The 15015-nt window shown below is 45.3% G+C and overlaps 2 protein-coding genes across 4 annotated transcripts in view; one reads left to right on the top strand and one right to left on the bottom strand.

Annotated features, from left to right (window-relative positions):
- Positions 1 to 15015, bottom strand: part of LOC112245989 (rRNA methyltransferase 2, mitochondrial-like) — a 227643-nt gene that overhangs the window by 62483 nt on the left and 150145 nt on the right. The window lies entirely within an intron of this gene.
- LOC112226025 (protein tweety homolog 3) overlaps positions 1 to 15015 on the top strand; it is a 61828-nt gene that overhangs the window by 31395 nt on the left and 15418 nt on the right. The window contains exons 3-10 of the mRNA XM_024390213.2: positions 1725 to 1836; positions 2074 to 2294; positions 3376 to 3471; positions 7380 to 7452; positions 8055 to 8130; positions 11540 to 11595; positions 12834 to 12926; positions 13765 to 13857. Of these exons, the coding sequence (XP_024245981.2) occupies positions 1725 to 1836; positions 2074 to 2294; positions 3376 to 3471; positions 7380 to 7452; positions 8055 to 8130; positions 11540 to 11595; positions 12834 to 12926; positions 13765 to 13857 (820 nt within the window). The remainder of the gene's footprint in view (positions 1 to 1724; positions 1837 to 2073; positions 2295 to 3375; positions 3472 to 7379; positions 7453 to 8054; positions 8131 to 11539; positions 11596 to 12833; positions 12927 to 13764; positions 13858 to 15015) is intronic.

The raw sequence follows: 15015 nt of genomic DNA, 5'->3' as shown, positions 1-15015 counted from the left end.
ACTTCTCTTTTGAAATGTTCAAGGTTTTGTTTACGACTACTGCAATGGCCTGGTCTTGGCTCCATTGGTGCTGAACAAGCTGTTTATCAATGCCAGAGGAACCCTTTGTTTGGCCTTACCCCAGACTCTCACCCTATACAGATCATCCTGGCAGATGTACTGCCTTGCAGGAATGATGGGAACTCTGCTACAGCTGCAGAAAACCATGTAACCATAGCCTTAGGAAGATCAACTGAACGTACCTGCTGTTAACATACTGTAGGATAATGACAGTGAAGCTTTGACATCCTGCAATACAATGTTAAAAGCCAGTCTGTTTGACCAGAACGTCTCTTTTGATACACTGCCCTCAGACCTTCCATCTTGCTTGTACAGTCCCTCCAACTGCCGTATAATGATGTCATCATGATATCGGCCTATTTGCTTTAGTTTATAGCGCTGAAGGACTCTCTGTATGGAGCCTGTCCTCCATCTGATGTCACGTGTGTGAACTGTAAATGGACTGTCCTTCACATGGAACGCTCCTCCAGTTTGCATGTGTTCAGCTCAGAGTGGCCATATGGTCAATAGGCTATTGTTTGGGCAGGCTGTGTGGCTCTGCAGTCTCTCAGTTAGCAGGGAGGCCGTGATTGTGACGCCTATTCAACTGCTCACAAGGGGACGGAATTAGAGAATATTGATAATTAAAATAATAATGTTAATATTGTAAATCTCCAAAGTAAGCTTTGGCAATATGTGCATTTTTACGTCATGCCGATAAAGCAAATTGAATTGAGAGAGAGAGAGAGATAGTGACCCCTGGTGGTGAGGTATTTGTTTCCCAAAGGGGAAAGAGGTTCAAAGTAGTGACAACTCCTCCTTAGACAAGGACACCCCCTGATATCATTCTCATTGTTGATTCAAATAATGACCCCCCCCCACACACACACACATTGAGCAACAGTCTCACTCTCACCAGGTCTTCAGTTTCTTGGGTTTCACTGTTGAGCAAAATTCAATTGCATTCTAATCTAAAGGACAATACAGACGTCTAAAAGCCAGCTGGTAGTAGTTTTTAGTAGGTAGCTAATATTTGGAATGTTAATGTAAGTAATTAGATATTCAGCGTTGGATATTGCCACCTCTAATGCATTTGATTCCACTTGTTTATAAGTTAGCTCATTGGTCCCCATGCCTGTCTTGACCAGTGGTTCCCAACCTTTTTTGGCTACGGTACCACCATCTGAATTTTGCTCTGCCCAGAGTACCCCTGAAGTGTCCCCTAATGTGCATTTTTACCAGTAGACCTATGGTCTCACGAGTCTTCTCAAGTACCCCCTGTGGATAGACCAAGTACCCCCAGGGCTCCTGGTAATCCTGGTTGGGAACCACTGGTCTAGCACTAGCTGGGAGGCAGTAGGTCTTTGTGATTGCCAGGGCGGCTCCCCCTATAATCTCCGGCCTCTGTGAATGGGCAAGGATTGATCTCCTGTGTCAGTGCAGCCTTTGTCAGCTCTATGGTGGGGTTCTGGGCATTGCTGACCCATTCCTCTTGGTTGCTATGGATTCTGTATAGAGAGGCTTTCTGCTGGAGCTCAATGCTGCCTGTTCAGTGGCATCTATCCCTGGCAGGAGTTGACGCAGGGTTCACATGCCTACCCGCTTCGTCTGTCTGTCTGCCGTGCTATGCCGACCTCTCTTCCTCCTCCTAACCGCTTCCTCTCGTCCCCTTTGTCTCCCTTCAGCGCCGGCATTGCTGTTGGTTTCTATGGGAATGGAGAGACCTGTGACGGAGTGAACCGGCTGACGTACTCCCTGCGCCACGCCAACCGCACGGTGGCAGGAGTGCAGAAACTGGTAATGCTCAGAACTCTGATTGAAACAATGACACCCCAGCAAAATCTCTACTGTCACAGCCATAACATGGGCTGGGTCCACCATTCAGTCATCATACTGTTGGTCACTATAAGGAGCAGTGATTCCCCTGCTAACCCCACGTAGATACGATATAATAAACACTATTGATTTTGTCTATCCCCATAAGGAGTGGGTTGTTTGTGACTTTGGGTGTCCCTCCCTGTGCCTACTACCTAGGTATCAGATGGCACGGGCTCCCTGAAGCAGACGGTGGATGGCAGTCTGGGGCAGCTGGAGGGCCAGTACGCCAAGCACACAGACTATCTGTCTATCATCCAGAAGCTGCAGGGTCAGCTGGACGAGCTGGTGAGGCAGATGGTGGAGATCCCCTTCTGGGGCAACAGAGACATCTCCCTGGAGGAGCTGGCCGTCAACATCGAGCTCTACGACTGGTACAGGTGAGAGATGGACAGACTTGGGAGGCTCAATATATGACATCTCAGGACATAAAATTTATATTGTTCACCAAAACCGTTACCAGAACTGAGGCCTGTTTGTTTTAGTAAATCGTTTGTCTATTGTAGGTGAATGTAGTTGGAGTTTGTTTTCCTGTCTTATTGTATTTTTCATTGCTTGTATTTCAAGTTGGGGATGAGGGAGTTTTTATTATTACTGTAGCTACTTTTGCTGCTGCCTCATTTACATACAGGAGCTCACAGCAACCTGGGTTTAATGGAGTGTGAACAGAACTACACAGCTTCCACTCTGAGAGGAATCCTGCACTACAGGATTAGCAGTTTACGCGACCAGTACGTCATCCCTCGTAGATGTATGTTTATGCTGGTGTCGTGCTGCATAATTCCACTGCCAGGCCTTTTAGAGAGAGAATCATCTCAGTTGATACTCAGAAAAAGCTAATATGAACCAGATCAGAGCTCCGATTTTTCTGGGAAAACCCTTCGAATGAACCACGTAGTGGGAGGAGACACTGGATGAAACACACAACACAGTCCTCCCTCCTGTAACTCGTGTTAACCAACCTGCAGTGTAAGATAGTTTATATATCCTCAGTACATTTCACAGTTAGATAGTTCATCTCTCTCCTGCTGAGGCCGTCCAGCCAGCCAGTCAGTGATGGTTGGATCTGTATGAATGTCGTTAACGGAGACGGCTGCAGTCAACAGTGGAAAGGCCTTTACAGTTAAATCAGTCTGATTCAGCAGCCAGCCCTCCCTGCTACTTCCTCTCGACATCTCAAACACTTCCTCCCTCAGCATCTCGCAGGGGAAGTGGTCTTCAGATCACATATTTTTGTTTGATGTATGTTTGAAGCCATCCCCATGTTTGTATCCTGTTGATTTCTTTAGCAGTACCGATGTAATTTGTACACTGGTCATAGATAACTTCTCCTTCTTGCTGTACTGTGCTGCATTTGTCAGCAGGTGTTGGGGTTTCTTCAGTCAGTCTGTCTATAGTTCTGTTGTGTTTGTGGTTGAGTGTTGGTTTCGTGACTGTTGTTGTTGTTGTTTTCCACCTCAGGTGGCTGGGCTACTTAGGCCTGCTGCTTTTCAACATCCTCATCTGCCTGCTGGTGCTGTTTGGCCTCATTCGCAACTCCAAGGGAACACTTATTGGGTGAGTCCTACCATGTGAGGGAGTGAACCAAAAAGAACTGTGGGGAGCGGGACCATATTCTGCTAGGTCATATATTTATAGCAATTGTCATGCTATTGAAATATTTAAATCAAATGAAAGCCTCCAATGTGTCAGAGGTTTTATCTCATGTATCACTTTGTACGCCCGTTGCAAATTACGTTTGACTGTACGCTGAATAACCTTGTCATTGCGATTATGTGAGACGAATTCACGCTTCATAAAGTGTCAGCCTGTCACAGTCCATTTGGCACGTGCTTTAAAACTAACCTCTCAGATAATTCCTCTGTCTCAACTCTTGACAACTCTGCAGGACCGTATGTTAGATCCTTTTAAAAACGCATCAAGGACACAAGCTCAGCGCTGCCTGACCTCCTCTTCAGTCCCTCCCCTTCTATTTCATTTAATGATCTGTGTCTGTGGATACAGTGGGGTCAGTTTGGGTGGCTCATTGTCATGTGAGTCAGTTCCAGAGCATTGGGCTTCATGGTTCCCCCAGGTCCCCCTCTCCTATCCCTCCTATGTCCTTTCATCTCACACACCCTCAGTGAATCAGACCCAGGTCATCCTCAAGCCCTGCCCAGAGACCAATGAAGGGGTACTTCCTCTGACATAATTAAACCTAACTCTCCTTGTGAGATGAGGGAAACATTATCCCAAGTCCCTGTGGGTGTTTAGGGTTGAAATCAAGGTTTCCTTTTTTATAGCTCAACATTAAACCCACCAGCATTTTATTTAGATCAGTCATAATGTGTACTAGCCTTCGTTTGGGGTCATGGCTAAGCAACTCCCAGTCCCAGGCAATGTTCCCTCATTTGTTTTGTGGCATTGAGAACATTTTTGTCTCCTTGGTGCAAACTTGAATGTTTAGAAAATTCTGTGCAACTTCCAGTGTGTTTTTACTGTGTGAACTGAGGCTATACCCAGTTTTTTGGTTAATTTTAACAGTGGCCAAGTGGGCTACTTGTGGCCTACTGTGGCTGTTTGATCATAATGTTGGCCTACCAGAGTGGCCTACCATTAAAAAAAACAATGGAGAAAATGCATCCCATAACATTTTAGCATGGAATAACAATTGAAATACCTGTTCTATCATACAGGCCTACATTCCATGAGGCTTTTGCAAACATGCAGGGCTTGACATTAACCTGTTTTGGCTACTTGTCCTTCGGACAATGAGGTGACTGGAACTGTTGTTGTATTGTGTTTGATGCAAAAGGCCACTTTACAAAATAAAATGGATTAGACAAAAATGTATGCTACCCTCTGCAATATTGCCTACTTAGCTTATTCAAGCCTGTCTTCAATACAATATTGAAGCCATAAAAAAATAGATCTTTACCTGACTCGCTTTTCAAAGAGTTCTAGAAATGTACACATTTTGTGAAGGCTGGGAATTGCCAAGGACCTCACAATACAATGTTTCATGGTTAGGTGCCGATATGATGTGTATTGCGATTCTCACGATTCTATATGTATTAGTGATTCGATACTGTCATTTTATTGCGTTCAGAACATATTGCTCACAAGGGAGAGCCATGAGAAAATGAGTTTTGAACAGTCATGGAAATAAAAGTGCATAAAACAAATGGGCTCCCTGTTAATAAAGAAGATGGAGAATCAGCTATGAAGGACAAGTACTGGAGTTGTGCAGGTACAGCCAACTAGCGCAAAAATAATAATTGAGATTGTCAAAACGATACAAAATATCATAAATAATATATCGGATATGTAACTCTATCGTTTTTTTTTTTCCCCCATCAATAGTTTTGTGCTCTTGTAGGAAACAATCACTCCTTCATTGCTTACCAAAAATGTGCTACAGTATAATTTGGCAAAAAAACTCTCTTAACTATCAAAGTATAGGCCTATGAACAAATGTGCTAGAGCTATCCCCGACGGGGGGGAAAAAATTAAAAATTATAATAAACTTTGTCGTCTGTTCTTTCGACCAATCTATTGGTCAGAATTTTTAAACATGTATTTTTTATAAATAGACATATCCTATGTGTGTTAATCAAATCAACGATATGCACTGAGCTTGTCTGATGCTTTAAGCACACTGTTTGATTAAATAATTAAGACACACAAATGACTAGAGGGAGTCCGACCGCAATTGATTTGATTGTGCCAGACTTGCTGCTCTAACATCAACAGAGTTTATCGATCTGTCCGTGTTGTTGAAGATGCAACATAATTACAACCATTTCTGACTGAAAAGTTATGTTCCCTAAATCCCTAATTTGTTTAGGAAAAACATTCCCTACTTGCTTGACCCTTGCTCTTAACGTGACACGTGTATGCATCGGATGCATGTGACCAATAGGGCCTAACCTATAGCATATCATAATTACATCAATCAATTAGTTATAACAAACTCTGAACACCGTAACACGTGACAGCAAAAGGGATGCAGAGGACGTGACAAATAAACTTGAAACAGGAATGTTTACTGGTTGCTCAGGAGGTAAAGGGGAAGTCAGATGTGTGGAATAAATGTGACTAGTTGTGGAAAATACTAGAGATCAAGAAAAAGAAGGTAAGGAGCAAGCACTGGGTGCTTTATTTTATTTTTTAACTAAAATGCTTGATTGCATTTCAAATAATTAATGACCTGTATGCTGTGCGATGACATGAACAGCTAAATTATTGATTGATTGATTGATACAGTACTGTAGCCTATTTATCTATTGAAATATAGTCCTTAGTAAGTTACGGTATTAAGACTAAACAGGAGGTGCTCTTAGGCAAGCATTCTAATGACATTACTTATTATTATAATGACGATCATAATAGTAATAATAACAAGGAGATCAAGAAAAGGGAGGGTTGTTATTATTATGATTATAAATGTGATTTTCCTGACAATTTGGAACTGTGTAAACACTACATACATGATAAATAATACCAGAGAGGCTGTTCTAACGAAAGAAAATATGTGAAGACTTTATTACAGCATAGCAAAGATTAAAAAACAGCCGGATCTGTGAAATTGTTTATCCGACTTGTTGTGGTTGCGTGAGTGCTCACGGACTCAGTAGGCTATTAAGCAAACACTCAAACGGGCAACAGAAACAGGATCTGTCTTATTTATATATATATATGGATGATTTATAAAGCCAATCCCATTTAACATTTAGGGCTATTGATTATAGACCTAATTAAGTTTCTTCTCTCCTCACTTTTCTTAGTCAATTAAGGCAAGATCTGTTTTCTCGTCTCCAAACTCTGCTGCTGCCTCCCACATATGCTGGCTAACATTGCTATTATGCACATAGCAACAAGGTTTAGGAAAAGCACCAATTCAACAGCGTACTGATATTTCAGAACCACGGACAGCGACCACTATCCAACGCGGGAGAAAGCGCATTTGTTGTAAAGTAATATTATTTTTATTAGTGTTGCACCATTGTTCTTAAGTAATATAACCATATACAATTTCAGTAGCACGTCTTAGTGATGGACTGTGCCATCCCCAATGCTTCCACAATGGATTAGTCCACACAGACAGGTGCCAATCAGACAGATGTCTTGTAGACAATGATGATAAATAAAAACGAAAGAAATCCCTCAAATGTGAATCAAAAGTGCATCAACTTGAGGTCGCTGGTGCCTGTCAATGCAATATAGAATCCTCCTCCGATGCGCTCTGCCTATAACAAAATCTCACTTTTTTTCCTGGTATGTTGCATTGAAAGGGACAAATATTATGTTGATTCGATCACAATTCCCACAGTAGAGGGAAACGTTGCAAGTGTAAACTAACGGGGTGATTCTGTCGTAAAGTTGAGTGAAGTTGAATCTCGTGCGCCTCTGTGCGGGCTGGTATGTCTTCTGGGTAGCAGTCCTGTTCTAACCTCTGTCCTCCCTCTCTCTGTCTCCTTCCCCAGAGTGTGTCTTCTGGGCATCCTGGCTCTGGTTATCAGCTGGGCCTCCCTGGGTCTGGAGTTGGCTGTGTCTGCCGTGAGTGTCTCCATGGGAACATGGCTCTATATCTCTATGTTGAGGCTTGGAACCCAGAGCTCAGTCCCAGTAGTGTGGGAGTTAGAACCTGTACAACCTTTTACCTGAATCACTGCAGTGGGCCAGCTGACACTGAACAAAAAAGAATGTTTGGCATGAGCTACTTTTATCAGTATGATTCATGGAGTTAGGTTTGTTAACACTTGCCAAGTTTATCTAGGGACAATTGCGAGGCAGACTAGCTACTACAATTTATAGCTGGTACAGTGTGCCGTTCATTGTGCGCGGCATGCCTTTATCAAATATTTAGGACCCAGTGGGATCTGTCTTTATGCAAATCCCCCTCCCACACCATTTCAAATGGATAATTCCCTCCCCTGCATATGAATCAGAGATGACCCCCTGCCTCGTCTTCCTTCCGGGACACGATGGTGCATGTGATCTTTATTATCTCCTGATGGAATCCTCCAGTGAGACTGATTATCCTACAAACTGAGCATTCTCATTATTCTAACTACTGTGTTGTTGGGAAATGTCCTGTTGTGCTTTCTGACTGTTTGGTTTTTCCCACCGTGTGAATGTGTTTTACTCCCTCTCTGCAGACCTCCAGTGACTTCTGCGTTGCTCCTGACATGTTCGTCACCCAAATGACCGAACAGTATGGAGTGCTCAATAAAGGTATAGATTCATGAAGAGGAATCGCCAGTGTCTTAGATTTGTCACGTTTGTTGTGAGATCGATCGTAAAGTGAAATACAGACACTGCTCTCTGAGATTCACATCTTACGCTACTTTTTAAGTTGTTTGTGCAAGAACGTTGAGAGGCAAGTGTTTGTTAAATTTCTCGGTCACAAGCTTTCATATCCTGTTTGTTCTGGAGGAGAACCGTCTGCCGACTATGAATTGCGTTCTCTCTTCAACTTGACAGAACACTGCAGCAGTTGTAGAAAATCATTGTAGGGGGAAATGCATAACACCAATGACAAGTCTGGCTCTTAACACTGTCTGTCTGTGATAAAATATAAGTGTTTCTTTTGTCGTGGGGTACTGTCATCTGGATGTTTTTGATAGCTCTGACAAATGATTGGATTCATTCCCTTCAGTAGCATACACACTGGGATATGATGCGGAAATAATGACAGAGCAACGACACAAATGCCAAAAGCGCTTTAATATGTGCCAGACAAGCCCAATCACTGTGATGCTCAATCAATCCCCCATCCCACCCTGGGGAGAGAGATAAACCTGTTTCTATTCTCTGGCCAGTGGTGAAATGTATTGCTTTCAGATTTATGGACCAGGGCTGGGGTGCATCAGCTACCTCCTCAAACATGTAATAGGACTCAATAAATTACCCCCAGAGCATCTGTGGCCGGGCCGACAAGCCAGGGGTGATGGGCTGCGCTGCGTTTTAAGTGTCTAATACGGCCCGTGGCGTAATTGGCCAATCTGGTCCCATGATGAGGAGAGAGAGATGGAGCCATTGGTGTGTGAAGTAGTGTGTGTGAATGAGGTAAGACCAGTGGAGGAGGGTTGGTGATGAGAGACATGTTATGGTGCGAGAGGAAGGCCGGCAGGCTGTGTGTGTGTCTGTGTGTGTGTTTCTACTGCAGTCGACGGTATCTGTGGATAAGTACTGCGTAATTTAACACAGTCACCAGTAGGGCTGGGAATTGTCAGGGACAATATAATCACGATACTTAGGTGCCTTGCGATTCTCACAAGGGAGCCACGAGAAAACAAGTTTTTATCAGTCATGGAAATAAAATGTGCTGAAAACAAATTGGCTACATTTTTCATATAAGAAGCTATGAAGGAAAAATACTGTAGTTTTGGTGCAGGTACAGCCAACTAGCGCAAAAATAATAATTGCCTTATTGTCAAAACGATACATGGTCAAAAATACCCTGATATGTAACTGTATCGATTAACAATGTTTTCCCCCCCCGACACTAGTGTCCAGTTAGTGTCATCCTCTTTCTAAATCACCACTCCATTGTCAAGTCATTGCTGGAGAGAATAGAGCTCTCTTCCCTGTCATTGTGAATGACTCTCTGTCTACTCTCAATAGGAATACTAGAGGAGGGAGCTGAACATTTATATGGCATTGCGAGATTTTAAATTGTGTCTCGCTCTCTCTTCAACATGGTGCCCAGTACATGTTTGTGACCCCTAAGAATGACCTTGCCTTCTGCCCCTAAGGTTGTTGTTCTCAATTCACAAACGGCAGGTCCCCCTTTTCGTTACCTTTATTCCGTTCTATCCTGAAAGTGTCCGTCCTTGACAAGCCATTGGTTTTATTACTGCACGCGTAAATGAACCCTACAGGTTATACTTCACTCTGCAGCAGCTCTGGTTCCATTCTTCATCTTATCTGTTGTTCCTCGCTGGCTGTAATATGTCTGTCTTTACTGCCCTGTCCGAGCCCCAACAGAAAGGCTGTTCTATTCTCCTGCTTTCTGCTTAATGTTTTCGCCAGTTGTTTCTCTTTTACATCACTCTGCCGTTATGGTAGTAAAATCCCGAACCTAATTATTGCAGCTCCCACAAAGATAAGTTACGAGTCTGTCATCTCTGACTGGCTGCTTTAAACACTATTACAAGCCGTAAATGAGAGGTCTTCTATTCAGCCTGTTGTATCTGGCCATCCAAGGATATCATTGAACGAGCAGTTCATTTCCTTCGTCAGTGCCATAATTACACTGTTTATGAGTTTAGAGGAGCTATGGCAGATAGCTGGCGCATCCATAACCAGAGCAGACTTGTTCTTCTCTCTACCACTCTGTGTGTGCCCACTTGACTGTGGTAATCAGTGAACGTCACAGGCCAGTGTGGCATCAGAAATAGAATGCCATGTGTTATGTTGGTGGTGCTGGTGCTATTCTCTGTGATTAATACTGGGGACCAGAAGGAGAGCCACTCTGATTCAAACCTCTGCGTGCTGTGTTTGAGTCACACACTCCCAAATATCATTATTTATTAAACTGCATGAGTGTGTGTGTGAGAATACATGTCTCCTTCTCACACCGTCCCAGATTGAGTTCCCTAAAGCAGGATACTGTTAATCCTACTGGTACAGTGTGCCTGAGCATGCTGCTAGCTAACCCATTAGCATTGTTTACGGGGCTCTGAACTGTCCCCATCGACCCAGGTTCTGTCCCAAATGGCACCCTATTCCCTATATAGTGCTCTACTACTATTGACCAGGGTGAAGGGTAGGGTGCCATTAGAGACGCAACCCCAATCTCCTCTCCTCACGAGCCGCCGGTCTCCTCTCCTCACGAGCCGCCGGTCTCCTCTCCTCACGAGCCGCCGGTCTCCTCTCCTCACGAGCCCCCGGTCTCCTCTCCTCACGAGCCCCCGGTCTCCTCTCCTCCACGAGCCCCCGGTCTCCCTCACGAGCCCCGGTCTCCTCTCCTCTCCTCACGAGCCCCGGTCTCCTCTCCTCACGAGCCCCCGGTCTCCTCTCGAGCCCCCGAGCCCCCGGCCCCCTCTCCTCACGAGCCCCCGGTCTCCTCTCCTCACGAGCCCCGGTCTCCTCACGAGCCCCGGTCTCCTCTCCTCACGAGCCCCGGTCTCCTCTCCGAAACAATCCACCAGCTAATCAGCAGCCATTGATTACTCTGCAGGCCCTCCCAAAGATCATTATTCACCCTCCTTCAGAAAAGCAACCCCAAAAAATAACCCAATCTCTGTCTGTCTCTCTCTGTCTCTGGGGAAGCTGACCTGAGATGATACCACATCACTGTAGGTTATGGGGTTCACCAGCTGACATTCAGTAGGCTGGGCACTGCTTCAGGCAGTGGCATATAAAGGCTATGGGATGTCAAGGTCAGGGAATAGAAATACCATCCAGTAAGTCACCATGTTGGTGAATGACAGCTCCCACATACTGCAGCTTCTAAAGGACCTGCTTTCACAGGGGAAATGGTTGGAGAGAAAACATAATGGCCTCTGTAAGACTGTGTTCATGCAATTCACCTTGTAGCAGTGACTGTCACCGTACTACAAGAACTAACTAGACTGAGGTTGTCTGCGGTACTGCTCACATCATCTGATCCAGGCCTGTTGTGTGTGTTTTTCCACAGACATTTTGCAGTACTACATGACATGCAGTGTGGGCCAAACCAACCCATTCCAACAGGTAGGCTACTTCAAACAGACTTTTTACTGGCCATCATATTTTAGCGAAACACTTTGATATAGGCCTCACAGACACCAGGGCTGTGTTGGTTTTCTAACATGTTTAGTATTCATATCTTTTTCAGTATACAGTATATGCGTGACTCAGGCTAGCCTGTACCTTTGATGCAGGTTATAATTTATCCAATCTAATGAGGCTGAACCGTGAGGTGATTCATCTAGCTGATGCGTCTCCCCACGTACGTACATTTGTATAATGTATGCACATATCTTCTCTCTCATCTATGACCTCCGAATGACCTCTGCGTGTAAATGAGGCGATCCCATTGGACAAAAGGAAGGGAGATGGTGATCATGCGTAGCCTTTATAGATTCCTCTGTGGACTTCCGTCCCAGATTGGCATTTCACACCAACACCTCGGACCCAGCGGGCGAAGTTGGTGGAAATGACGTCATTAGAACCTGTTCTGGCTGAAAATACAGTCTTAAGAGGAGTAAGACTAGTTAACAACCGCTACTTCAGAGGGAAAATATTGTCTTTCCACTTAGACTTTGTAGCTTTTTATTGGCTAATTAAAGTGTCGCAAAACGTAGATCTTAGTGAATAAACATATCTCCCAGAAAAGCTTTTTGTCCGAAGAATACTGGTCAAGGCTGCAAGACTGGGTTTTTTTTGGTCACAAAAAGCATATTATGACATACACTCACTGTACCAGTCCAACTAGAGAGGAGCAGTCTTGCTGGGAGAGAGAGAGAACCCACTCCCTGTGCCTTTCATCTTTTAGGCCAAATGTCAGCTTTTCCTGGAGGTTTAAATGTACAACTGCGAAACGGCCACTAAGGCCATTGCCAGTGTCCAAATATTAACGTGATTTGAAGACCCTGCCCATAAGACCCTATCCGTGACCTGCTTTTAATGGACTGTAGTATTTCTTTCCTCTTCTCAGTGCAGCACAAGCCTAGCCTAGCTATCACGGGCACGTATGTCAAGAAAAAGGGTTGATACGTAATGAATGTAATATATCTGATGGGTACCAGGGTGTGAATGTGCCGACATTGGGTTGAGTGTAAAGGGACATATTTGACTATCAGAAAGGACTAGAGTTTGCTAGCAGGGTTGTTTTTTAAATTTTCTGTGTTCGGGTCAGGAGTTTTTCTTACCGAAGACATTGAACAAGTAGCGCAGTACTCGGTGCCATGTCTGATACAGGCGGTTGTGTTTCCCCTCTTGTGTTGTAGAAGTTGTCCGGGAGCCACAAAGCCTTAGTGGAGATGCAAGACGACGTGTCTGAGCTGCTCCGCTCGGCCACCAGAGAGTACCCCCAAACTAAGGTGAGCGTCCTGACATCCATCACTTTACTTCCTGCTGTGAACGCCACCTGCCAGAGTACTGATACTACTGTATAACCTGCTGGCTCAGTCACGCCACACAAACACACCCAGCCTTTTCCCCCTGGTCTGAATACACCGGCTGTACCATTGTAGCAGTTCTAAGGGTTGAACAGTCCACTGAATGGAACCAGTGGACCAAGAGGCAGAGAGAGGGAGGAGACGAGTGCACCTGGCCACAAAAGGTCTGCTGGCACTTCACCTTTGCGTTATACTCATGTTACTTTCACTGCCGTCCTCTGTGTACAGCCCTGTGTTGTATTGTCCAGCGCTGATCTTTCCGCTGTGTGCACAGAGCAACAAATGAGGCCTGACATTTGGGACGTGTTGGAAAATCGAGAAAGGCAGGCAGGCAGGCCAACTTCAGTGGCAGAGTGAAGAGAGAAAATGCTGAGTTCATGGGAACATTTCACGTACTGTTGGGCTACCAGAGATGGAGAACTCCATCAACACTCATCAGCCCTCGTGTCCCATTTAGTCATTTAAAATAGAGCTCTGGACAGACGCTGTTCTCTGCCGTCTGTCTGCACAAGGCGTCAGGGTTGTTGACTCTGTTCTGGTTTGGGAGTTTCCTCAAAGTTTCGCCGACTCTCTACTTTTGTTTACGTCATACCAACCTTCTTTACTAGTTTAAGTAGGACACCAAAATTAAGTACTGCCAGTATCTCTCTCATACACTCGCACACACGCTCACTGAGACAGTGGTCTGGCCTAATTTGCTGTGTTAAATGTCGACCTGGCCCTGTTTTAAAGCGTTTGTTTGCTTGTGTGTGTCTTGCAGGGGAATCTAGAACAGATCCAGGGGGTGCTGAACACCACAGAGATCGGCCTGCATCAGCTCACTGCCCTGGTGGACTGCCGAAGCCTGCACATGGTGAGCTGCCTTCCTGCCTGGGACACCAGGGGGACCATGGCTAACATCCTTACTCCACAGGGGATGTCGTATGGTCTCTGTGTTGCGTGGTCACGGTCTACATGTGTACGTATCCCTCTCTGGGATGTGGTTGTTAGTATGTACGGTACATTGTACGGTCCATTCGGTGCATGTCCAGTCCGATGATGTTGGCAGATGTGTTTGCAAGCTAGGTCTAAACGGTCCAGTGAGTCGTTGTGTGACCCGCAGTTGGCTTTCCCTCTGCCTGTGTGATGGAGAGGACCACGTTCACGGTTCACACTCCTGTGCACGTGAGTCTGTGCTCCGCTCAGCTCAACTCTGCTCCACTGCTCTTGGTTCAACCCTGTATTCAGACCTGCTCCTCTCTGCCTGCAGTGCATCCGCCGCCCTGGGCTGAGCTGCATATCTCTCTGATCTGTAGTAGCAGCCCTCCCTGACAGCTCTTCACGTCCCCCGCTGTTAACCCCTATGTGGCCGGTGCCCTGCCTGGGTCTCACTGTTCCTACTGTCACTCCCACTCTCATCCCCACCGCTCACAGCCCTCACAGCGGAGCGCAGGAGAACCTGAGCCAATCAAGCAGTAGCCCAGGAGCTCACATTCGGCCTAAACCAAGGCCACTTTCAGTAGCAGATAGAATGTCATGACGTGAATAGAGCTGACGTGGCTTGTTCTTCTACAGAGAGGGATGTTTGTTCTGCATCGTATATTTCTTTCTGATCATTGTGCTGAGCGTGACCCATGAGGATGGGGTAACGCGCCTGCCTCTACATCACATGTAAACATGCTGTACCTAGAGGGAACAGCCAAGACGTCTCTCAGTGCAAATGTAGGAAGCAGAAGCGGTCGTCATGAAGTGTTTTCATTAAAAGCTGGACAATATTATTCCCAACTTACTCTGCTTTGGTCATGTTGAATAGCACTCCCGGGTATTGCGCATGTTGTCACGCTACTTCCTCTCGATAATGACTGTACTTTGCTTGGCTCTGAAGCAGCACCGTCTTGGCCTGCTTTCACTCCTCCACGCGATGTATCATTAAATAGTCATGTCTAACCTCCCTCCCCCAGAATGTGTGTCAGATAGGGCGCTGTGTACAGTAACCCTGTGTAGCAGACAGGCAAAATGTAGCATCTGTTTG

Source organism: Oncorhynchus tshawytscha, linkage group LG09 (assembly GCF_018296145.1).
Source record: "Oncorhynchus tshawytscha isolate Ot180627B linkage group LG09, Otsh_v2.0, whole genome shotgun sequence".
NCBI lineage: Eukaryota > Metazoa > Chordata > Actinopteri > Salmoniformes > Salmonidae > Oncorhynchus > Oncorhynchus tshawytscha.
This window is presented reverse-complemented; position numbering and strand designations above follow the sequence as displayed.